The sequence below is a fragment of the Vanessa cardui genome, chromosome 14, assembly GCF_905220365.1.
Source record: "Vanessa cardui chromosome 14, ilVanCard2.1, whole genome shotgun sequence".
Lineage (NCBI taxonomy): Eukaryota > Metazoa > Arthropoda > Insecta > Lepidoptera > Nymphalidae > Vanessa > Vanessa cardui.
Genome location: NC_061136.1, coordinates 13171414 through 13197387, shown reverse-complemented (window position 1 = coordinate 13197387; position 25974 = coordinate 13171414). Strand labels below are relative to the sequence as shown.

General features: G+C 35.8%; 3 protein-coding genes across 3 annotated transcripts; 1 reads left to right on the top strand and 2 right to left on the bottom strand.

The window, feature by feature from the left end:
• Window positions 1-1106: 1106 nt before the first annotated feature.
• LOC124535020 (mitochondrial protein C2orf69 homolog) lies at window positions 1107-16589 on the bottom strand. The gene is made up of 10 exons (XM_047111039.1): window positions 16398-16589; window positions 13733-13883; window positions 13052-13179; window positions 12793-12897; window positions 11788-11896; window positions 9846-9883; window positions 6635-6790; window positions 6068-6174; window positions 5039-5151; window positions 1107-2004 (listed from the first exon to the last, which is right to left on the bottom strand). Exons 2-10 carry the CDS (start codon window positions 13856-13858, stop codon window positions 1870-1872), a joined length of 1017 nt encoding a protein of 338 aa, XP_046966995.1. The 5' UTR covers window positions 13859-13883; window positions 16398-16589; the 3' UTR covers window positions 1107-1869.
• LOC124535019 (TWiK family of potassium channels protein 7) lies at window positions 14896-16362 on the bottom strand. Its single transcript, XM_047111038.1, has one exon. The coding sequence runs from the start codon at window positions 16129-16131 to the stop codon at window positions 15058-15060; it is 1074 nt and encodes a 357-aa protein (XP_046966994.1). The 5' UTR covers window positions 16132-16362; the 3' UTR covers window positions 14896-15057.
• A 260-nt stretch (window positions 16590-16849) lies between the features above and the next one.
• LOC124535018 (zinc finger protein 808-like) lies at window positions 16850-24909 on the top strand. Its single transcript, XM_047111037.1, has 6 exons — window positions 16850-17277; window positions 17828-18237; window positions 18595-18690; window positions 18769-19242; window positions 19350-19559; window positions 19963-24909. Exons 2-6 carry the CDS (start codon window positions 17963-17965, stop codon window positions 20903-20905), a joined length of 1998 nt encoding a protein of 665 aa, XP_046966993.1. The 5' UTR covers window positions 16850-17277; window positions 17828-17962; the 3' UTR covers window positions 20906-24909.
• Window positions 24910-25974: the final 1065 nt, after the last annotated feature.

Sequence of the window (25974 nt, the reverse complement as noted above, 5' to 3'; positions counted from 1 at the left end):
GTAAATTTATAAATTAAGAATAACTATATTCATTTTTTTAGTATTTAGTAAAGACTAAGATCACACAAATACAACCATCAATAGTTTCACTAACGGAAAATAGCATATTTTTCAAAGTTATTGTACAATTTACGAAACGGCAAATTACTAAAACTCTACTTTATCTTATTATTAAAAAAAAAGTGATATATTGTTGTCAAAAACTTTTAAAATTTTCGAGCATAAATATTACTCTGTAAAAATTCCATGAGTTAAGTGTACTTTAATTGTTTTTTAAGAAAGTTTGCAATAATAATAAAAATATTCCGACCATAAAGCAAAATAAACAGTTTTGACATTGACGTTATTCATGTTTGTGTTCAACACAGCGTTGTCAATGTGTGGAGAATTCCCCAAATTGCGGAGAATCGATCGGAGATTGGTGTAGGGATTGTCACTATGCGGAGAAAACGAGGGGAATTGTCTTATATATTCTTATTATACCAAATGATGCGTAACTGATTGTTTAGCCGTTTTGTTAGTACGAAAATGGAAATTGTCGATTATTAGTTAACATGTTACCAGATACTCGGGAATTTTTTTTTTATGGTATAGGTTGGCGGACGAGCATATGGACCACCTGGTGGTAAGTGGTCACCATCACCCATAGACCATGACGCTGTAAGAAATATTAACTATTCCTTACATCGTCAATGTGCCATCAGCCTTGTGAACTAAGATACTACGTCTCTAGTGCCTGTAGTTACACTGGCTCACTCACCCTTCAAACCGGAAGACAGCAATACTGAGTACTGTTATTTGGCGGTAGAATAACTGATGAGTGGGTGGTACCTACCCAGACGGGCTTGCACAAACACCTACCACCAAGGTCTTTTTTTTTCACGAATTTGGAGAATTTCGTTTAGATTTTTGGGGAATTGGGTGAATAGGCATTGGCAGCCCTGGTTCAACATCTTTGTTGTAGATCTTAAATAATCTATATTTGAATACAATTCGCGAAGAAATTGTCAAAATGTGAAATGAAATCGTATTGAAAATCAAGCGAAGTAGTTACCGGATGTTAGATTTAAGGGTCTTAACTATAAGTGGTGTTGTATTACAGATAAAGATATATTAAACAAGAAATACAAGAATATATGTATAAATCAAAAGTAGCTTATCTATACAACGTTAGACTGGAATAGGGTGTACTTTCTATTTTTCTATCATTATATATCTCACCTCATCAATAACCGGCTACAAATAATCTGTCTTTGTATCTAAACACTATTTTTATTTTCATATTAATTTATCCGTTACGAGTTAAAACATATATTTTCTCTTCATCTCTCTCTGATTATCTACGAAGCCTTTAATAATTAAAAATACTGTTAATAACTTTCACAACAATTTTTGTCACAATCTTTCATTCGATATTATCTCTAATCTTTGAAACAGTGAGTATAGTATAGAATGTTACTTGCACAGATTATGATATAACAGTTTTACGTAATGTAAACCACAATAAAGGAAAATAACGCTACAAAAAATGTCATCTACAAAATTATCACGAATTTACGTAATTGTATTGTGTAACTATTTAAGTAATTTCAGAATTTGAAAACGTGTAATATTTTACTTTTCTTTAGCTAAAATCTTACGAACAATAACAACAACAACAGCCTGTAAATTCCCACTGTTGTGCTAAAGGCCTCCTCTCCCTTTGAGGAGAAGGTTTGGAACATATTCCACCACGCTGTTCCAATGCGGGTTGGTGGAAACGTACAATAAACCAATTTAATAATAGACCAAGCACCATTACACAATTTATGATTTTTCCACCATACTCACTGTTCCCTGGACTACAATAGTTCTAATATCCATAGTTACTTAGGGATCCTCGTCTGACGTGTCGGGCAGGTTGACCGGGGAGGTCTCCTGAATGTTCTTGAAGTTGGCGAGCACTTCAAAGTGCATGTGCAGGGAGTGAGGCATGCCTGGCTGATCGTGAAGATACCTGCTGACCTGTAAACAAATATATAATAGGTTAGGGAAAAAGTTTCTTCGTATTTTATATGAAAATTCAAAAAGTTTTTTTTATAGTTTATTTACATTTGACTAAAGTATGTAGGTGCCATTTTGTTCCATAACTTTTTGCCATCTTGTTGGTAGTGACATGATGCCATTGCTGTAAAAATTTTGGGGCTTCTGATCGAAAAACTGCGACAAGTGGTTTTGGCAATCCTCTCGTGATGTTAACCTGACACTGCCTAAGGAATTCTGCAGAGACCGAAACAGATGAAAATCTGAAGGTGCAAGGTAAAGACTATACGGCGGATGCATTAATACCTCCCAGCCAAACTCTCGTAATTTTTGTTGAGTGGCTAAAGATGTGTGAGGTCTAGCGTTGTCATGGTGAAAAACCACACCCCTTCTGTTGATCAATTCTGGCCGCTTTCTCTCAATTTCTTGCTTCAATCTCATCAATTGTTCGCAATACAGTTCTGAATCGATGGTCCTGCCAGGCGGTAACAGCTCATAATGAATGATGCCCTTCCAATCCCACTATAAACACAGCATTACCTTGTTGCGAGTTAATCCGGGTTTTGCCACAGTCTGTGAAGCTTGACTGGCCTTTGACCACGATCTTTTTCGCACGTTCTTGTCGTATGTGATCCACTTTTCATCACCAGTTATCAGCTTCTTCAAAAATGGTTCGGTTTCATTACGTCGTAATAAAGAATCATAAATGAGTACACGGTTCATTAGGTTTCTTTCAGTGAGTTCATGAGGCACCCATATATCGAGCTTTTTTGTGTAACCAGCTTTATTCAAATGAGTCAAAACCGTTTTGTGGTCAATTGCCAGTTCTTCAGCTACATCGTAACTACTAATATGCCGATCTTGCACTTCAAAAATGGCATCAATTTTGTCCGTAACAGGGCGACCAGAGCGAGATGCATCTTTGATATCAAAATTTCCGGCTTGAAAATGCTTAAACCAAACTTGCGCTACTCTCACAGATACTGCATTAGGTCCATAAACATCACAAATTTATTTCGCGGCTTGAGTTGCATTTTTACCTTTTTTATAGTAAAATTTTAAAATGTATTGAATTTCTTCTTTAGATTCACTCATTTTAACAACAACAAAAACAAATGAAAATCACACAAATTCCTAATTTGAATTTGGAAGTGCCTTCTTTAAAATTAAAACTTTTTAATGATACCAAAACCAGCCATATACAAATGGTATAGCCAAAGAGATTTTATTACAAGTTCATACATACTATATGCGAAAAGACTTTATCCCCAAGGTTTAGTATAGGTTGGCGGACGAGCATATGGGCCACCTGATGGTAAGTGGTCACCATCACCCATAGACAATGACGCTGTGAGAAATATTAACTATTCCTTACATCGTCACTGCGCCACTAACCTTGGGAACTAAGATGTTATGTCCCTTGTGCCTGTAGTTACACTGGCTCACTCACCCTTCAAACCGGAACACAACAATACTGACTGTTATTTGGCGGTAGAATAACTGATGAGTGGGTGGTACCTACCCAGACGGGCTCGCACAAAGCCCTACCACCAAGCGTGGTACGTATATACGTATATACATATAGTACGACACAACTTAGATGTCGCATCGGCAAAATTCGTAAAACCGATCACATCCGAATTGAGTACGCTATACCAAATTATCAAAATTTATTTCTCATGCGAATATGATCTTTACACAAACGTAATAACTTGTAATATCATATGACCTAATATATTCATCAATTTGACGGGCCGATTTACATGCACTTGCTTTCTCTGACACGTGAATCTATAGCGACGAATAGCGTCGAATGGCGCGATAGGGAGCTATTTCTATTGGTTGTGTAAATCGGCAGTAATCGGTTTTATTTTCATTCCATTGCATTTTCCGATGCTACATCTAATTTGTGTCGTACTATACTATATTATTAGAAGAAAATTAAAAGTAAGTAAAATAAAAGTGACAGCCTGTAAATTTCCCACTGCTGAGATAAGGCCTCCTCTTCCATTAAGGAGAGGGTTTGGAACGTATTCCACCACGCTGTTCCAATGCGGGTTGGTGGAATGCACATGTGCCAGAATTTCGATGAAATTAGACACATGCAGGTTTCCTCGCGATGTTTTCCTTCACCGCCGAGCATGAGATGAATTATAAACACAATTAAGCACATGAATCAGCGGTGCTTGCCTGGGTTTGAACCCGCAATCATCGGTTAAGATGCACGCGTTCTAACCACTGGGCCATCTCAGCTTGAAGAAAATTAAAATCACAAATAACAACACCGTGACGATGATATATAAGGACGACTGGTTGGCGATAATCGTCCATTCGCTTAGCTGTCAGAATATTTAGCGATTAGCCTGTCATAGAATGAAAATGTCTATTGGCCGCCATTGAAATTATTAAAAAATATCATTTCTTAATTCTATTTCTAATAATATCATATTATAATTTGTACAAAACCTGACCAGTCCCAAAAGAAAATAATCGACGAGGTGGTATCCATTATTAGGAATATAACGTTTACTAAAAAGTATTAAACTTTCTGTATCTAAATCCTTTTGTAATTAATAAGTTTGGCATTTGCCAAATCATTCAGAAATCACAAATTTATTTGTACTAAAATGATTGATACCTAGATACTTAACAAATTTTGATGATGGCTAGGCCAGGAGTGAAGTATCGCTCAGTTTTTTTTTATGTTATAGGTTGGCGGACGAGCATATAGGCCACCTGACGCTAAATGGTCACCATCACCCATAGACAATGATGCTGTAAGAAATATTAACTATTCCTTACATCGTCAATGTACCACCAATCTTGGGAACTAAGATGTTATGTCTCTTGTGCCTTTAGTTACACTCGCTCACTCACCTTTCAAACCGCAACACAACAATACTGAGTACTGTTATTTGGCGGTAGAATAACTGATGAGTGGGTGGTACCTATCCAGACGGGCTTGCACAAAGCCCTACCACCAAGAACAATGTCTTAATACCAGTACGGAACTCACCTTAGCACCCAATTTCTTCAAGAGAGTCGTGAAGGTTTTCTCTTCCCGCCCAATCCAGGGCCGGCTCTCGTCTTGCACCTGGTACGGGCTCACGTGAATGAACACGTTTACGTCTGTCAGGTAAGAACTAAGCTGTGAGTCACCATAAACAAACACGACAATGCCTGTTACATAAGTTTATGATAAATAAACTTAATATTTTTGCACGAGACATAATTCTGCACAAATTGATTCGAAAACTTCTTTTTTGTTTGATTGTGTCAAGAAATATACAATATCCACCCCGAATTTGGAAGTTGTCAATGGTAAAATCCAGTATTACGTAAAGCACGTAAAGACATTGACCCTGCATCCCCTCGCCTCATCTCTCTTAGGTCGCGTGCTTAGCAACTTAGAGACTGTCTCTTTCCAAAACATCAAAATAGGCTATTTGACTGGTTTTTAAAATCAGTTTTATATTATTTAGTAGAAGTTAAGAAACCCAATAAAAATTGTATTTTTTATTTCTAGTACATATTTGCCGAAAAATATCATATTAAAAATTCCATATTTAAATAGCGCGCGAAAACGCTACTTGGACAATATGGCGCTGCAATGGGGTCGGTGACGTCACTTTCCTGTATTTTAATCTGTGGTATATATAGTATCATAAGCCCGGCCAATCAGGAGCGCTTTGTGTCACGTGACAAACGTTTAAAAAAAAGCATTTCTATTTATGGATTTTTGAATAAAATAAGTATTATTTTCAAGTTTCGTTAGTAAATTACCATTTTTAAACTCATAATATACACTGATTACAATAATTCACAATTTATTTTTCGCATTGTCAAATAGCCTATTATCGAAGTTTGCGCGATCGCACAATTCTTTGCCAGTTTTTCAATCATTATGAGACGTTGTATTTAAGGATCCAAAAGTTGACAATTTTATCTCGAGTCAAAATTGATATGTATATATCGAGTAATCTTTTAAAGCCAATCAACCCCCAAACCAGTATAGTTTAGATGCTAGAAAAGATGTAAGTCTCACTGAGCCTGGTGAGCGTTTCGAGCAGACTGCGAGATGTGATCCAAGTGTTCTTCCCGCCCGCGTGTCCGCCGTCCAACCAACACATGCTCTCCACGCGACCCATAAACCTGTACCATTTATTCATTTACATAACTTTTTATTGGCGCAAGCCCATCTGGTTGGGTACCTACCACTCATCGGATATTATACCGTCAAACAACAGTATTGGTATCGTTGTGTTCCGGTTTGAAGGGCGAGTGAGCCAGTGTAACTAAAGGCACAAGGGATATAACATCTTAGTATCCAAGGTTTGTGGCGCATTGACGATGAAAGTGATGGTTAATGTTTCTTACAGCGCCATTGTCTATGGGCGGTAATAACACCTTACCATCAGATGGCCCATATGGTCGTCCGCCAATTAATAGCATAAAAAAAATAACAGGCACATTAACAAACCAAGCCTTTAATGAACATAGCATGCATCCTCTTTTAATATATCTAAGTACCTCATCTAGAGCTGAGATGGCCCAGTGGTTAGTAGAGTTAGTTGGGTAATTTACAGGCTGTTACTTTACTTTACTTAAGTACCTCATCATATGCGCATCGCCCGGTGTCAAGGTCTTAGTGTAATGAAACTCGTAGATGATTTGGTTGAGAACGACACAGCCCTTGCTGAACCCCACCAGTGTGAGACTGCTTTCATCCAGGGCCAGCTTCTCCCGCCACCACAGCGGATCTGACTCTCTGATACATCGAAACAAATTAACTTTAACATAACGCCAGAGAATTAGTCTATCAAATATCATCGATTTCAAACCACTTCGTAAAAACAACTGAAATTTCATTAAAAAAATAAGAGTTTGTATGCATTTCCTTTTTTACCGTAAGTCTACATTACTGTAATAATTTATACCTATTATTTTCCAATAACTAAATTAAAGTTCTACAAATTTAGATCCCAGTATAGAAGCCTTTCTGGTTCTAATGCAAAATTATTGAAGTATCCCTCCCACTTCGCGCATATGGAAGATAGATATGGTCATGTATTTCGTTTAAAATATAACAAATTACGTGTACGGAAATATCGGAAACACAAATGACCAAATATAGTATAGTACGACACAACTTAGATGTCGCATCGGCAAAATTCGTAAAACCGATCACATCCGAATTGAGTACGCTATACCAAGTTATCAATATTTATTTCTCATGCGAATATGATCTTCGTACAAACGTAATAACTTGTAATATCATATGACCTAATATATTCGTCAATTTGACGCGTGGATTTACATGCACTTGCTTTCTCTGACGCGTGAATCTATAGCGACGAATAACGTCGAATGGCGCGATAGGGAGCTATTTCTATTGGTTGTGTAAATCGGCAGTGATCGGTTTTATTTTCATTCCATTGCATTTTCCGATGCTACATCTAATTTGTGTCCTACTATACTTATTATTACATAATTATATAAAATGAAAGACGCGTTTTTCTCAAACTGGTTTGAAAACAATTTCATTATATACATTATCATATACATTAATAAAAGAACATCAATTAATTGATTTTTATTCACAATACAAAGTATATTTTGCAACTTAATAAAAAATCAAAACTAGAATGATTGCGATGATTTTATTAAATAGTTATTAAAAATGCAAACTAAATTATTTAATCATAACATATAAATACGCTACATTCAATATGTCACACAACTGCTCTATTTTAAACACATCCAAAAAAATTATATGTACTTTTTAATTTTTTGGGTATCTGCTTTATTTAGATGCATAGATCATTTTCAGATTAAATTACAATAGATAAAATATCCAGGAAGTAACATTAATTAAATTCAAAACTTAATATAAATATATTTAATCAACATAGAGGCATATCACTTTCTCATTGGTCTTAAAAATTCTACCACTGGTTCGGAAATAGACACTTCAGACCCGAAAAAACAATTACTTAATTTTTGCCTGAAATGTAATTTTTTAAATAATAAATTACAAATTCCCGAAAAAGCGATCGTTTCATTCTTAAAGTGTTCGACAACTTAATTGATGATATAAATACACGATAAACTTTTGCACACAAACTTTCTTTAACTTAATAGAAGCAGTTAAATATTTAAGACATACTAAAGCCAAAATAAGGCAAGTAAGCGTTAATATGTTCTACTCACACACACAACTAAACTCGAAAAGCAATATCTAATACACTACATACATAAAGCTGTATCATGAACGCAAATATATAATAATATGAAATATATATGTTTATAGCTAGTCCATTTCAATCGCAAAAGGCATACTTTTATCGAACATTTTATTCGTATTTATTTAATTCTCCAATTTTCTATTTACGTTTTCTTAAAAATATATATATAGTACGACACAACTTAGATGTCGCATCGGCAAAATTCGTAAAACCGATCACATCCGAATTGAGTACGCTATCCCAAATTATCAATATGTATTTCTCATGAACGAAAATGATCTTTGCACAAACGTAATAACTTGTAATATCTTATGACCTAATATATTCGTCAAATTGACGCGTGGATTTACATGCACTTGCTTTCTCTGACGCGTGAATCTATAGCGACGAATAGCGTCGAATGGCGCGATAGGGAGCTATTTCTATTGGTTGTGTAAATCGGCAGTAATCGGTTTTATTTTCATTCCATTGCATTTTCCGATGCTACATCTAATTTGTGTCGTACTATACATATGTATATAAAGTAATTAATAAGTTACTTTCGAAAGCATTTATTTAATTCTGTACTTTCTATTTAAATTATTTATTTGCCTTCTAACCTCTACCAATTGGAATGGGCTATTCATATTTTGAAAAAGCTATGAACACCAGTCTGGGGTAGGGCTCAGTGTAAACTCTTATGTATTCTTATATGTAATTTTTCAGTTTTAATTACTGTATTTTAATTTGAAAGGTTAGTGAAGCAGTGTTTTCGCGGACACAAAACTTTGAAATAAAGTATTCATGATTAGCAGCGCATTGAGAATTGTAAATTCAGAAATGCACTGACCATAACTTTGTCGATTTACAAGGATTCTCAATATAAGACTTTTGGGCCGTAACTAAACTGAATTACTATTAATTGTGCCCACATTAGTAGCTTATGCAGCCAGTATCGATACGAGATATAACGCTATAGTATAGGCTATTTGACTGGTTTTTAAAATATTTTTTATATTATTTAGTAGAGGTTTAGGGACCCAGTAAAAGTTGTTTTTTTTTTATTTCTTGTACATATTTGCCGAAAAATATTGTATTAAAAATTCAAATAACCATATTTAAATAACGCGCGAAAACGCTACTTGGACAATGTGGCGCTGCAATGGGGTCGGTGACGTCACTTTGCTGTATTTTAATCTGTGGTACATATAGTAGAAAAGCAAAGTTTACAAGAAAGTGACTTCATCATAAGCCTGGCCAATCAGGAGCGTTTTGTGTCACGTAACAAACGTTTGAAAAAATGCATTTTTATTTATACGTTTTTGAATAAATTAAGTACTATTTTCAAGTTTCGTTAGTAAATAACCATTTTTAAACTCATAATATACACTGATTACAATAATTCACGATTTATTTTTCGCATTGTCAAATAGCCTATTACAACGTATTAATGAAATCTCGATCTTTAGAATTAAACGGAGAAGAAATTCTAGAAATTCGCTGAAATTTTTGAAAAACTCAATTGCATACTACGAAAACGCTGCCAACTAATAGATGTCGCGCAGGCGCTTACACTGCGCGGGAACTAGACCTACTCACTCGCTCGCTGCCGGCCCGCGCGGCGCTCGCCGCACCCTCTGCACACACCACACGCTACTGGATTACACCTACCCACTCACTATACACCCTCCGCTGTGATAGTGGCATCAGGTACGATAGCGGACCACGGACCAGCGGGCATGACTAAAGAGGTCGTGTCGAAATGTGTACAAACGTCATCAGGTGTTAGTTTGTTTACTTCGCTACCATGACTATAAAATATATCGCTTAAGGGCAAAAGGACATATATATAATAAATAGCTTACTTGTGTATAACATCACGGTACGAACTATAGTCTGTTCGCGTTAAGAATGCAGTGAGTTGTCATTGTTTACCGGCCTGACTCCGCCCCCTTTGACCAATCAAATCTTTTCAAATTACAAAGTCAAGTTCACATTTAATTAATTATTAACTGATATTTTTATAATTAAAATTTTTTTTATTTATATATTTATATTTAATATATTCAAGCTGTACACGTAATAATTAATGTAACCTATAGCTACTAGATGACGTTATGTCAAAATATGTAAATTTCTACATCGCGATGGCAAGATTCGCAAACGATTGTATATAGTGTTAAGAATTTTGTTGATTAAACACCCCGATTCGATTTTTTATTTTAATGTGTATTTTTTAAATTAATTATACTTAGTCTTTAAAACAAATATAATTTGTTGGAATTTTAACACAAATATGCATACACCTTCACCCTGCTGTTAAAAAAGATTTGATTGGTCAGGGGGCGGAGTAAAGCCGGTAAACAATGACAACTCACTGGATTCTTAACGCGAACAAACTATAGCCATTTGCTTTATTAGAACACAAAGTAATAATCCGACATTTTGCTTCGGTGACATATGACCTTTTGCACTTATAGTAACGTCCTCTACATCGTTCCAATTGTCTATGATTCAAATATGTTTATCATAGACAATTACCCTTTGCTCCGCCATCGTAACCCAATACCACCATCGTATCGAACAATGTAAAATCAATCTTAAATGGTATGTTGCTGTCTTAGCATTGTTTGCCTAAGTGCAAAATAGTGAACTTTACAATTATATATTATAATCGAATAGAATGCTGATCGTTAATTGTGTTAGTACCATAGACAATATCTTTTCTGACCCAGAATTTACCAAAAGCAACTGTCAAGGACGATAAAAAAAAATTCCTTCTCAAACATAATTACAAAATTCTAACCTTATATGGGATCTGACATACTGGCGGAGCCTGAAAAACATGGCCAAAAAAAAATTGCTGTTTTAAAAAATAAATCCTGCAATTAAATCTTAAAAATCAATTGGTCAGAGATCTCTAAGGCATAAGTATGTTTTGAAATCTTTACCCCTTTTATAATTTCGTTAAATATACTATTCCTACTACAACGTACGGATGCAATCACCCTAACCTAAAATTAGTGCATATTACGACCACCAGATGTCATTAGTCAATATGTCAGACCCAAATACAGATTATATCCCATACAAAATATTGTAACAAAATAAGTTCCCACTAATATAGTAATTAATGTATAACATTGGTGTCAGAATAATTATCAGACAATTAAAAAAAAGGGAAAATATATATTTTGCTAATATAAGCAATTTTTCATAACAATACTGTATTTAACAGTTTTCAATTAACACATTTAAAATTTAAGTAGTATTAATATTGCGTTTGTACTGATTGTATAGCAATATAGACTTGTAAATAATTTATGCACAAAATAACGTTATTGTGGTAACACTTACCAGTGCACGACTTGGGTGGGAAGTACTGATAGTATTTGTCAGATCTATCTGTCTAGATATACATTTCAAACATAGAAATAGTAAAATTCATTGGGGAAATTGAAACATTTTATATAAACGATTGTGGATAATTATTTTGACAACCAAAATAAAAAACATTACAAATTCAAATGGCAACACTCACATGTAACTCTTCGATGTCGATTTCTTCGGGAATCACCACTGAGGTCACCGCTTCTAATAATTCCGGTGTCGGGAAAGATTTTAACCTCCCTGTTACACCTTGAAGTAATCTGCAAAAGTATTTATTTTTTTAATGAACAGGACAATTTACTGTTTGTAATATTAAACATTCATTATTTAACTTAAAGATTAATTAACATGACCTCAACTTAAATGTATTTATAAAAAATTGCATCTGTAGGACAGGGCACATGCTTTAATGTAAAAATAAAGGTTATATAATAAATATTCTGTCATCTATCTAATAATTGTCGGTACTACCGTCACTAAAATTGTTCAGCAGGAATTGGATGAAAATCTGCCAAAACTCGGAATAGAATATCATGGTGGAATATGCATACGGTGTTTAATGATAAACAAATGTTTTCTTTCTAGTGGATTCGTATTGGCTGAGAAGCTTAAGTGTTCAATTTGGTGCATTGAAAAAAAATCCTTTAATTGACTTACTACATGTTGGAGATGTCAAATTTAAAACAAATAAGAACCCTTGACCCGTTGGCGTGTTCTCTGCCCTCCAGGGTTCAGGTATCCTTCGAAAGATCTTTTTTTTCTTTTTACGCTGGAAAAACGCTTTACGCGCTTCCCCCACGTGATGGAAAGTGGGGGCGTGTGTGGGACTCCCCGGTTTCCTGAACGCCTATTGCGCCCAGGCCCACCGGGTATACCCACTAAAAAACCAGCGGTACCCTCTGCGTCTTTCGGCGGACGCCACGGGATCGCTTACGCATGCTACCGTGACGCCCTGACGGTGGGCCCGCCTATGCGGGCCTCCAATACCCAGGGGGGGGGTTCCAGGGTACTGAGACCCCTGATCCTTCGAAAGATCTTTTTTTAAACGTGGCTCTAATCTATTTCGCCAAAATCATAATACTTCCATTCACGCTATATCAATAGCACATTTCAAAAGTATAATAAAAGGTTTACTACGATGGATGCGCAGGTATACCTCTCCAAATGGTGCAGAGCGTTGTGTGTCGGCGTGTGGTCGGGGACGCCCGCGTTGTTGCTCGGCACGAAGTTGTCATAGCAACTGAAACTCTTGTACTCTATCCTGAAACACGATATTTAAATTGCAAAAAAAATCTACCAAAAGAATTCCCAAAGGATATTGTTCTCGTGCTGTCATTGGTTGATGCTCGTGTCCTCTATTGGACAATAATTTTTAGGTTATTTTAAATCGGCCAATGGGGTGCATGTCACCGTACCTGGCTGGCCTCACAACCAATATATGCTTGGTGGGATAGTTGTTAGCAAGCAGACGCGCTGTATTTTCCAGGTTCCATTTCAAGTAGTTCCTGTTGTCGCGATGCGCTTGCATCACTTCTGGATAATCCTGTTTTAGAAAATAATACTATTATTTTAAGTCCATTGACATTAGGGTTTTAGGCCTGAGTATTGACCTAAAGATATTTTAACATTAAAAACATTTTATATTAATGTATCGATTTACAAAGTGAGGCAGCCAGTATTATTAGACACATCTAATCCGTAAATGACTGGTTTCTTTCCATTCCCATCTGTGGCAGTGTATGTTTCATATATGGAATGGACAATATTCTTAAATCTACAAATTTTCCAGTACCAAAGTACCTCTATCGACTTCAAGTCGTATGCGACTTTTAACAAACAAGGTTTTTTTATTTAATAAATAAGCAGATCGGCCATCTGATAATCATAGTCTTGCCAAATTTTGACCATTTCGCACATCGTAACAAACTAAGATATTGCTATCGTTATGTTTATTGTTACGTATTACACACTCCTCTAGTAGTAACTAAACAAGTGTTAGTCTTTGGCGATAAAATATCAGGTACCCTCTTTACAAAATATTTGTAAAGATATTTGTAATAGGAATTATAAATTATCATACATCAAAAATTGTCAACCTGCACATCTCCTCCAAAGAACACGAGCGTTTGCGGTTCGAGCGGCGGTTTCATGGCTGGAACGAAGAGGATGTCGTTAGCGCGACCCTCGTGGCCGGTCACGCGCCGCAGCCGCAGCGGCAGCATCGCCGCGCTCACTCTCGATACATAGCTTCATAAGTTACAGTTATAATTAAGGGCCAAACCTTCGTGCTCTACTCTCCTCCCGATTAAGAAACTATGAAATGTTTCCTGATTGATTGTCGCTAGCAGTATTGCCGACTCTGATATGACACTCCTCTCCCGATTGAAAAACTTTTTTTTTTGGGTTTATTTTTATGTTGGCGGGCGAGCATTGTTATTTGGCGTTATAACTGTTATTTGGCGGTAGTAACTGATAAGTGAGTGGTACCTATCCAGACGGGTTTGCAGAAAGCCGTACCACCAAGTACGAAATATTTCCTAATTGATTTGCAGTATCGTCGATTGTTTTATGACACCATTGCGATATAAATTTTAATCAACGATCGCAGGTTTAAACACTTCAATTCAAACAGTTCAACCGCTGAACTGTCATGTGATTGAGTGGAAATACGAAATTGTGCTGATAATTATTCTGATGCTCGGCGGGAAAGGAATACATCGCGAGGAAGTCCGTATGTGTCTAACATTCATTAATTACCCACTTAATATGTAATATATGTGTAAAATGTACATGTGCATGTAACAAGCATAGTGTAGGAGTAGTTTTGTAGAATTAGCTCCTAACATCGCACCAAAGGGAAAACCATAGATTTTGAGGTTTATTAAATAAATGTTCTAAATTTATTTCCTGCAACTTGAAAAAATAAAAAAATATTTTATATTAATTGTATTTATTTATTATTAAAATTATGATTGTACTTTTATGTTTCTATCATGTCTTATTAAAAAGAAAACAAGTTACGTCCTATGATAAACACATTGCTGATTGATTATGCTTATATTCAAATTCAAACTATGAAATTTTTGTCTTTAATATATCCTTTTTGAAATATATGTTATCAATAAAATTAATATGTCCTTAAATAATATGTAAATACATTAAAAGTAGTATAAGATAGTCAAAGAGAGATTATTTATTTTCAAAAAGTAAATAAGAAAGAAAATATACTTTAAATTAAAAAAAAATACTGATAAAAATATATTTGTAATGGTCACAACCAAAAATATTATTAAAACTACTGCTAAATAAATAACCATTATAACAAACTACAACATCTTCCATTTAGCTGTTGAATTTTATATTAAAAAAAAACTTGAAACTGTAATAAGGAACATTTGAAACAATTGTATATTTATGTTCATCATTTTATATTTCTAGTCTGTCTCTGGTGATAATACTTAGTATCATTCATGCAAACAGTTATTTTAAGTGTAATATCATCTAAACAGTTCTTCAAATCCTCTCGTAGTTCCCGCACTTTAACTCGAACATCTTCACACATTAGATTATAACACATTGCCACTAACCCCATACCGAGCAAAACATATATAAAGTTTATGACGAGCTTCAAGTGAGAACCTTCAGCTGAATCTGCTATATTCGCCCCAGGTACAAAGTCACCAAAACCAATCTTACATAAACTAATCACACAGAAATATGTAGAGTCTAGATAGTTCCATTTCTCCCAAGCACCAAACATAATCGTCCCCGTCAAAATGTAAAAGGAAATAACCCAGAGACAAGCAGTGGACGGGACAGTTATCTTTTTCTTAATGGGTTGTATTTCTCCATCTTCAAGCAACGGATCCTCTCTCCGACTACATTCATGAGCTGTGATATATAACCATTTGAATGTCTTAGCCAGTACTTTTCCCATGTTACAGAAATAAAGTACATAAATTGGAATTCCAAAACAAGCATATGCAATTGTTACAATCTTCCCCCAGACAGTTTTGGGTACAACATTGCCGTACCCGATCATTGTGAACACTGACAATGAGTACATTAGTGCTGCTGGAAAGGACCATATGTCTTCTGAGGACCGCCCATTATATCCCAAATGTATAGCTGATGTAACATTATTTTGAAAGTCCCTTAGAACTTTGTTACTGTTAGACATCCAAGCTGTGTAGTTTAAGACATTGTATTTGTTTGTGATGTTCCACAGCTGCTCAACACAATTCCGTCTCCACTGGACAACATTTTCCAGCTGCTCATCAGGACTGTCTTTCTCAATGTGCATGAAACTTGCGGCACCTAATATCGCATAGCACACGACTAGGGCGCCAACACCCACTTGAGTAAACATAAATGCTATAAATTTTCTAAGACAATCTTTGATTTTTTCTCGCGGATCACTCTCAACTGTCGATGACGAGTCCTTACTCCTGAAGGAGCCATGGATGCTAGAATGCAGGTTATGCTGCCGCTCCATTTATCATGTATAAAATAATAACTGCGGTTTACGTGATTTTCATATAAATGTCGGACGCGATTCACACGGTTTATTTCTGGAATACGTTGGCGCGTTGCCAGGTCGTTTTGATTACAAAACATTTAAACTAGCTTTGCCCTTTCAACTCCCTACCGTGAAATGCTTGACCAAAAAATATTTTGAGAAAAATTTATTACAAAACTTTAAACAATGTTTTGAATATGTTTGAGTTAAGATAACAAAATATAGATCAACGTTCCACTTACCGCACGACATTAAAGCTTAGAAAAATTATCACTGCTGAAAATTATAATAATTAATTGGTTTTACATGATAAACTATGGCAATTCACTGTCAATTTCGTTTCAATATGGATTATAATTTGTTAAATATTTTCCAGGTTAAAAGACGCAAAAATCTTGTTTATCCTTCAAAATGACATATTGACATATAAAGTTATAAACAAAAAAGCCGACTAGTGTACAGACCCTAACAAAATAAATATATATACATTTTTGTTTATTGTTTAAATGTTCAATAAAGTAGTATATTCTTTAATAACTAAATCAATCCGTATGGGAAACTCAGTTGAGTATTTGGCTTACGTGACAGTTACAATTGATAATACAAAATAACATTATTATTTAAATAATTAATCTTGTATTGTATAAATCATTAATTATAATATGTTTTCTTCACGCGTACTACGCGTCGCGTAGTACGTTGGTATATTAGTCAAATCTAACAATTGAATCTATGTTAAACTGTAAAATGCATGATCAGATACATCAAAAATGATCTTGCTTGAAAATTCTAATATTCTGACAAAACATATTGGTTTTATAGTAAGTTTTAAATAAAGGACGTTAAAATATAATGGTAATTAAAAATAACCAATTTCAAAAAGTCTACAAAGTTTATAATACAACAATGTGAACCGGCGTTATCCAATTTGAATATCGATTTTTTTTCTACAACTATAGATGCTCCACAGATGTCAAAAATCAAAATTCACACGTTTTCTTGGCGTTGTTTGTCGTCCGGCGTTACATTTTTTATCGTTTAAGTTTTATTTCGGCTGTTGTAATGTAAAATGTAAAGTGGGACTCCTGTCCGATGCAAATTTATAAGTTTTTATCCGATTTTGTAAGTATTCATTCATATTTTATAAGTTAACGCGATACTTAAGCTGCACATCGGCCTACAAATTTACTGATGACTATATGTTTTAAGGAATTTCTGTGTTATTCAGCGAAATGTCTTCAAAAATTACGTATAGAATTAAAAATTGGTGCATTAATTATAATTTTATACGTAAATTCATGTTAGTAGTTTTTTTTGGAATAATTCTGTTTTAGTCAAGGTCGCGGGTGACGGAAATCTGCACAGATCTCTACTTATACATGTATTTTAATGAATTATGATTTGAATTGAAATAAATATTGTATCGTGATCGTTTTTTAGCATATCCTATTCTAATCTTTAAAATATTTCGAGAAAAATATGACTGATAATCCTTTGACCTCAGAAGTTATGATAACATTGTTTACACGCTAAGATTTCCTTACACCGAAATTTAAAATTTATATTATCTAACTAGTTAGACTGTAACTTCTTATGCCTTTAAGGTTAATGCAAGTGTATTTAACTAATTTCTATATTGTGTGTTATTAACAGTTTGTTATTATTATTTAAGGTCGAAATCAACGTCCAAAACATGTAGGTGCAAAAAGATGCCTAAAGAAAATATTACTCATAGCAACCATGGAACCCCTCGTTTGACAGACATAGATGCTTAATAAATGGATAGCACTCCGCAAAAAGATCTAAAATGGCTTCACTCACCCATATGGACCCGGAGAGCTCAAGCTCAGCTTTATACCGGAGCCCTAAACCCACTACAATTGATTTAGTCGGTGGTATATACTGCCACATATGTCACATTACATATGCTAACAAAAAAGAGTATGATTCACATTACATTAAACATGAAACTGGAAGTAAAGATATAGTGTACACATGTGTGGTGTGCCATAAGGAGATAGCTGGCTATCCGAGTTTCCGCGGTCACTGTTACACAAGCCATGTCATAAAAGATAGATTCAAGTGAGTTTAACTTAAATACCAATGTTATAAAATAAGTTACCCCATAATTTATTTCTTTAAATTTTCTGTTAACTGTAAACTGTGTAGACAGTTTTATAAACTTTACAATTTTTTTTATATTGTTATGAAGACAAAAAATTTTACCATGTGGTCATCAGACTCATAGAATAGTGCTGTAAGAAATGATTAATCATTCCATACATATCCAATGTGCAACTAACCTTCTCGAGTTTGCTAAGATGTAATATCCATTTTCCAATCGTTAAATTGCCTAACTCTCTTCCAACCCAGAGAGGCATGGACAAAGGCATACAACTGATACCGATATGTTTTCTAATTGTAAGTGTTCTATTTCAGGTGTGAACATTGTTCAAAATTATTTTCGAAATCTTTATCCCTCAAGGAACATATCAAAGTAATGCACAGATTTAAATGCTCATCATGTAATAAAGAGTGAGTATTCATAACAAGTTTTAAGTAAAGCTGTTTATACCTTGAGAAACTATGTTATACTTATTTAACTAATTTCAGATTTACAACAAAAAAAGAGCTCCAATTGCATCAAATAATTCACAACAACACAGATATGCCACCGTTCAAATGCCAAGCTTGCGACAATCAAATTGATTCACTCGAAGGCTGTAAAGAACATATAGATTTGCACTCTGCTTCTATATACTTTTGTCCAGTTTGTAATGAGAATATATCAAGTCGAGATAATGCTAAGGATCACATGAAAAAACATTTTGGTGAAGACAATGAGGATCAAACAAATATTCATAAAAATTTTGATAAAGAAGAAAGTTACATAGAACAGCTGGGCGGAATATCATGCAAATACTGTCCCCTCATTTACAAGGATAGAGTTGAGTTTGACGCTCATTTCTCTTGCGAACACGGCAACGAAGATATAGTCTACACATGTAATGTCTGTGGGAAACATTTTGAAAAGTACTCGGTGTTCAGTGACCATTCTTATAACCATTTCATGAAGGATAGATTCTGGTGAGTGTATGTACAAAGAAACAATTATAAATACAACCTCATTTTGAATATATTCCAACAGAATGAATTTGAAAACAATCAGTTGAATTCTTCTTTGTCGTTCACAGCTGTGACATTTGTCATAAGACATTCAACCGCCTGTCCCTGCTCGTGACTCACATGTCAGCCTGCCAAGCTAACATGGACGCCAATGGCAAGCCGTTTGGGTGCTTCCAGTGCGGACACCGCTACGCCACCGAGATGCGGCTCCGCGAACATCTCCGAGACGCGCACGCTATCCATTGCATTATGTGTCCCGAGGAAGGCTGTCAGAAAATGTAAGATAATATATATTAATCAATATATTTGTTTAATTACTAAATTTAATCACTAATTTTGAGCAAATGTGCAATCTTATGATAAGTATTCACTACCACTGTCACCACTAGTCGCAATGCATAGACACAGTAAAATTATTAATTCATTAAATTATTTTGACAATCTTTATTTCATATAATAGAATGAGACAGAGAGAAAGAGAAGAAAAAGTCACCTGGAGGGAGCTTAAAGCTTTTTCCTAACATTACATTTTCTGCTAGTTCACTAAATATGAAGCTGCTTAAAATAACTTGCTTCCAATTTAAAGAAAAAAAAAAAGATTATTACACTTTTTACCTATTTTTATTGTAATTTTCCCCAGCAAACTGGCATAGGTGTAATCAAATGTGTTCTCTTTTATAGATTCTCCACACCAAAAGATTTGATCACCCACCAACGTGAACACCGTACACAGCAGAACTGGTGCCGGCAGTGCGGCCTACTGTTCCCCACTCTGAAATCATGCGAGCGTCATTTGGATGTTCACAAGAAAAAGCTATACATCTGCCCGGTCTGCAATCGAAACTACAGCGAGAAATACCTCATCCTCAAACACGTCCCCCAACACTTTGAAACAGTTTTGCACCTCTGCAAAGTGTGCGGAAAGGTCTACAACGCCAAGAACCGCCTCATTGAACATATAAAAACCCACTCCGAAACCAAAAGCCACAAGTGCACATACTGCGGGAAGGGTTTCGTGAAAATTGGTCAGCTGCAGCAGCATCTGAACGTCCACACGGGATCCAAGCCGTACAAGTGTCCCATATGCTCGAAAACATTCGCCAGCTACCCGAACTGGCACAAGCATTTGCGCAGAATGCACAAAGTCGACGGCAAAAAGTACAAGAAGTGCACAGAAAACGTTGCGAACACAATCGACGATTCGGAGTCGGACAGCACGGAGACCCCGGACGAGGAGTCCCCCACAGAAATCGAGATCAACGAAGTGAATTTGAATCAATCGATCGCAGAGGGCGCCCCGCAGCCGGACGGGGCCCTAACGAGCGCCCGCCTGCACGTCGACATCTTCCAGGAGCCGGACGACAGCACCATGGAGTCGGACGACATCGAGAAGGAATTGGAGATGTTCGAGGACCCGGCCAGCCTGAAGAGCATCGTGGAGCTGATCAGCGCGGTGCCGGGCGAGGGCGAGGGGGGGGGGCCCTTCGCCGTGCCGGCGGAGTACGGGCCCGAGTTCGCCGACCCGGACGAGCACATGCTCCACATCGACCCGCTGCTGACCATCAAGCAGGCCCCGGGCTGGGAGGCCAGCCGCCTGTCGCTCCTCAACGCAGACATCTTCTGAGGCCCCGCCCCCCTGAGGCCCCGCCCCACTGCCGCCCCCTGCCGCAGCTACCTCACACGGAAACGATGATGTACCTCACTTATACAATAGGCTCTATTTTAATGTTGATATGATATACATTTTTTAACATATATCCCACCAAACATTAGACGGTTAATGTTATCATAATTCATAGTAACGCTACCTCATTTAGTTAAGTTTTTCTCTTGTATTCGCTTACACTGTAATGTTCGGAATATGTATATGTCGTCTCATAGAGTTTGTGTTTGTATGTTGTGTATGAAATTTACTTGCATGAGAGGTCGGAGCGACTGCTTTACGCACTTTCTCTTCGTTTCGAAGGTATTTTAAATTTGCGCCGATTGTCGATTCAGTTCGAGGGTTCGATTAGCGAACTACAAAATTGTATCTAATTTGGTAAAATGAAAACCCTGATTCCTACGATAAACATAGGTTTGTAGGTTTACTTACTCTGGTCTGAGTACCGAACATCATATAGTCTGTATTAATGAAACATTCTCAAACAGCGATGTTTATCGTAGTCGAAATCGAGAACAATCGTTTCGAATGATTTCCAAAGGTTTAGGCTTAAGATGTTTTGGTAAAATCGGCTTTTTGTAAATATTTTGGTACATTTTTGCGGCACGTTGTAATTTGCATTTTCTAATGCTTGATCCTGAGGCCACCGCCCACTTCAGCATTGAATCGACTCTCCTAGTACGACAGGAAACAGATCAAAGATTACCTAGGAGAGGATGTCAGGGGGGGGGGTGTTACTAGGCCCCCTAGTGTAACACGCTAGGCCCCCGTAAGTATATACGGGACGGCGGTGGCGATTTCATGCATTTCAATTTCGATTCCTTTTTTTATAATTTTATTCAAAGTTGCGAACGCAAAGCGTCGCGATTTTAGTGTAAGTGAATCGATAGTGCTGTGATATTTTTATGTATATTTAGATGTAAGTCTAGAGAGTGTAACGTAACAGCAAGTACAAACATACATTATTTATGATAGACAGCTACGCGTCCTCGTTCTTATTATATTACGGATACACTGCAAGGAGTTTGATGATCGCGCGATCGGTACTGCTATTAAAACGTTACTGGACCAGTCTCGAGTTACTCAAACTTCGTGTATGTGAAACAACTCTACGTTATACCTAAAATATAGAATAGGGACGCTGTCATATAACCCATACCCATATGGACAAAAGTAACAACTATCCGAGTTGTTTGACTACATCGAGTCGCGCTTGCCGACGATAACTTTTGATACAACCCTTAAATCTCTCTAAGGGATTCTAAAGTGTAACATACGATAGCCGAGCGTCCATATGCGGTCAGAGTTCGTGCACGTTCTCACGTTAAAGCGACGGGAGATACATCAAAACGGTCGCAGGTTACTGCACGACAAAATGTAGGTTTAAAAACTAAAAAAGAAGTGAAAAATGTAAAACGTATGCTAAGAAATGAAAACTCCGAAATATATTTTCGAGAGAGTAAACTATTTACAATTTCGCGGCGAAGGGGTCTTAGTGATAAAAGTATCCAAAGACTGTAATGTATTTATAAGTTCAATGAACTTAATAATGTAATGGAGGTAAATCCGGGGAAAAAAGTCAGATGTGAATCAAAAAAAATTATGAAATAGCTGTTTAGCTTTTGATTAAAAATTGGGCTTCGACGGAAATAGACACGCGGAACGGCCGGACCGGCGGCGGTGCCGGCCGACAAATATCAACCAATCAGGTTTTAAAGCCGATTAGAGATGACAACGCAAGGCAAGTCGAGTGACATGCTTGAGAAATTACAAAATTACTGCATTAAAGTTGATGGGGAAGTTACTTCACTAAATCCCGTTCGAAGAGGACTTTGAGAGCTACAGATAGCGAAACGATCTGCCGCGGCAGTATCTACTGAGTACTTCCCCTCTCGAAATTTCATTCATTCTCGTTTGGTGTAACTGCGCTGTAGTTTTAGTTTTAAATATGTGTTTCGTCAATGTATCCCCACTATCGAGTAAATGAATTTCAGTATAATTTCGTGTAAATAAAATTGTGCAGTGGGAGAGTGTGGATGATTAATGTTCCAAATTCACGGACTACAGCGCAGTGTAACTGTCAATAAACGTTAGCTTCGCTGCAAAATACACTGCGACCATCTACACGGTATTAATTAGATGTGTCATGAAGGTTTCCCGACGGTGTAATAATCATATAGTAATGTTCGTCTCCTCTAAAGCGTTCGGCGTCGCAGTGCATTTTGCCCCGTTACGACAGTACATAGCATATAATATTTGGTGGTGTTACATAGTCTTATATAAACCTCATCGTTCAATGTCATAGTACTTATGCAAAACTTCTATATTCATAATAAAATGATAACAGTTTCTATGTGTATTTCGTCGCAAAGGTAGCAATAATGTATAGATTTTCACGCATCTTTGAGGTAAAAAGTATTTATGGTAGATGAATAGAGTCTTAAAAGACGCTATTAGTTGTACCTGATAAGAATTATCTCTATTCAAACATCTATTTGAAACTGTTCGAGTACGTTTTATGTATTAAAATAGATTAATTTAAATTTAAGAATCGTATATGAATCAATTTTCATTACTATTTACTATTTTTACAAACAAGATATTTTACTAATTTTACTAAATATTATTTTTGATAAAAGAAAATTTTCATAATTGTAGCCTTTGCGATCTTATTGTCCCTAGCTTTAGGTTATTAGGTTATAATCGAGCACAGGGTATTGTGGTTCTATTTTACGGATGCGTTATATTGATAAACTCGATAAGTAAGCGAAACAGCCTCCGATAGTGATGGTTACACAATACTACCTCAATACCCGATATGTGTACAAAATAGATTCCATCTAAATCTGTCTTAAAATGTAAGCTTTTGGACCGGGCTTACACTTAATCACTTGGCGAGCCGAACTCGCTCGTAATATCGAAATCATTTATATGAATGTGAAATTTGAACCTAAGCCCGGTCCCGTTACGCGTAGTAAGCAAAATTGCGTTTCAATTATTCTTTTAGTGCTTCTAAAGTATTGCATAATAGATCATCGATAGAGTTTATTTTTCTCTCGTGTCGAATCTAATTTGTCGATGTATTTTGATATATGAAAATGTTTAAGTAAGATTTTCTTGTCGCGTAAGATATGGAATCAGTACAACAGTCAGCCTTATTACAGCAATATATTAATAATAGACAGGTAACAAAGGTTCCTATAACATATACACTCAATAGTAGTAATATATCAGTACGTATGTTGTGCGACAAGATTAGAATTGTAAATAGAAATTGCTGTTCTCTATGTATTCAATTCCTAAATGGATTCTTTTATAAGATAGCTCGTATTGCTTGTAAGACGATACACTGTAAAGCTTGATCAGAGTTAACTTTTTTTTTATTTAGATTATAATGAAACGCGCCGGTACAGCATAATTACAAACTACATTTATATTATATGATTTTCTTGGATTTTAATCCTGTGTTACTTGCATCCCATTGTTTACATTATTGCATAATTTTAAAAGGTTAATAGATCGATTTTTATTATAACGCATAATATATTTTTAATTTTTTTTATTCGCAATTGGATATATCCAGTAATTTGCCTCTATAAGCATTTTGTGTTTTGTATTTTTTTTTATTTTACTATTTAAAAGATTCGTTTTTGTTTCCGCTGTGACGCCATCTAGGGGTTGTTTGTGTGATCCGGCTTTACAGTAATGTTATAATGTACCGAACTACCTCTGCATATACATGCCTCCATAAATACAGTAATTATAGTTTTTGTTATTAATATTTTTGTACGTTATATAAAACAGATATACAGATAATTATAGGGTAAATAGGTTTTACGTGATTAATGTGCTATTTCAAAAAGTAACTATAAAATAATGTAAGCATGTTTTCAGTTAAGTAGATGGGACACTCCAATCTGAATTGTATTGAACCATATTTGACATAATAAACAATCTGACTAGTATGATCATTTTATTTATTTGTGAAGGTCGCTCTATCGCGGAGTCTCCAATAACCAAACAAACAGACCACAGGTGCACTCAGTTTCAAATTAGTATAATTCAACCATTTTACGGGTTTACATAACGTAATTATTACTTAGCATTAATTTTAAGTGTACTTAACAATTTCCGAATATATTCTAATATTGGTGCTGCTATGATATAGCATAGCAGCGGTTGATCTATCTTCGGTTTTTAACGTAAAACTTGTTTCCGAGATATATGCAAAAACACGTTTTTCAAGATGGCGGCTAACGCTCGCAGTTTCGGACGACAGAAACTCGGTTTTAAACTTGGGGGGTACCCTCCGACATAATCCAATCGAAAAATCACGTAAAGGATTTTATGCAGAGCGGACCGATTTTTGGTGCTAAAATTCTTGGACTACAATAATAATCATAATGGCGATCCCAATGTGTCAGCTGCGAATCTCCCGCCTTTTTTTTTAAAGGAAGTTGTGTGACTTGACGCAGATGTTGCTTGTTTATTCCAACAGTATATATCATGCGTGTTGGGTATTTTTTTAATGGAAATAATAAATGGTCGGGTTTGCCAAGAAGCTTATAATAAAAAATAAATAGAGTCGAGATGGCCCAGTGGTTAGAACTCGTGCATCTTAACCGATGATTGCGGGTTCAAACCAGGCAAGCACCGCTGATTCATGTGCTTAATTTGTCTTTATAATTCATATCGTGCTCAGCGGTGAAGGAAAACATCGTGAGGAAACCTGCATGTGACAAATTTCTGTGTATTCCACCAACCCGCATTGGAACAGCGTGGCGGAATATGTTCCAAACCTTCTTCTCAAAGGGAGAGGAAGCCTTTAGCGCAGCAGTAGGAATTTACAGGCTGTTGTTGTTGTTGATATAATAAAAAAACCACAAGTCCTCATAACAGTTTATTTGTAAATTCATTGTTCCACATACAGAAGAGTAAAACTATGTTGTACACACTTATATACAAATAACTATACAAATACCTCACAGTACCTGACAAAGTTTCATAGCTATAAGAGAAGAAGTTACTAT

What these genes read in the sequence shown, in the direction of transcription:
- LOC124535020 (XM_047111039.1), bottom strand. Translation starts at nt 13,858, where the DNA reads ATGCTGCCGCTGCGGCTGCGGCGCGTGACCGGCCACGAGGGTCGCGCT. An exon ending in TCTTTGGAGGAGATGTGCAG is followed by an intron (nt 13,180 to 13,732) that starts GTTGACAATTTT and finishes TTTCTAAAACAG; the next exon opens with GATTATCCAGAAGTGATGCA. An exon ending in TCGACATCGAAGAGTTACAT is followed by an intron (nt 9,884 to 11,787) that starts GTGAGTGTTGCC and finishes TGGTGTGTGCAG; the next exon opens with AGGGTGCGGCGAGCGCCGCG.
- LOC124535019 (XM_047111038.1), bottom strand. Translation starts at nt 16,131, where the DNA reads ATGGAGCGGCAGCATAACCTGCATTCTAGCATCCATGGCTCCTTCAGG.
- LOC124535018 (XM_047111037.1), top strand. Translation starts at nt 17,963, where the DNA reads ATGGCTTCACTCACCCATATGGACCCGGAGAGCTCAAGCTCAGCTTTA. An exon ending in TGCTCATCATGTAATAAAGA is followed by an intron (nt 18,691 to 18,768) that starts GTGAGTATTCAT and finishes AACTAATTTCAG; the next exon opens with ATTTACAACAAAAAAAGAGC. An exon ending in GAGGAAGGCTGTCAGAAAAT is followed by an intron (nt 19,560 to 19,962) that starts GTAAGATAATAT and finishes TCTCTTTTATAG; the next exon opens with ATTCTCCACACCAAAAGATT.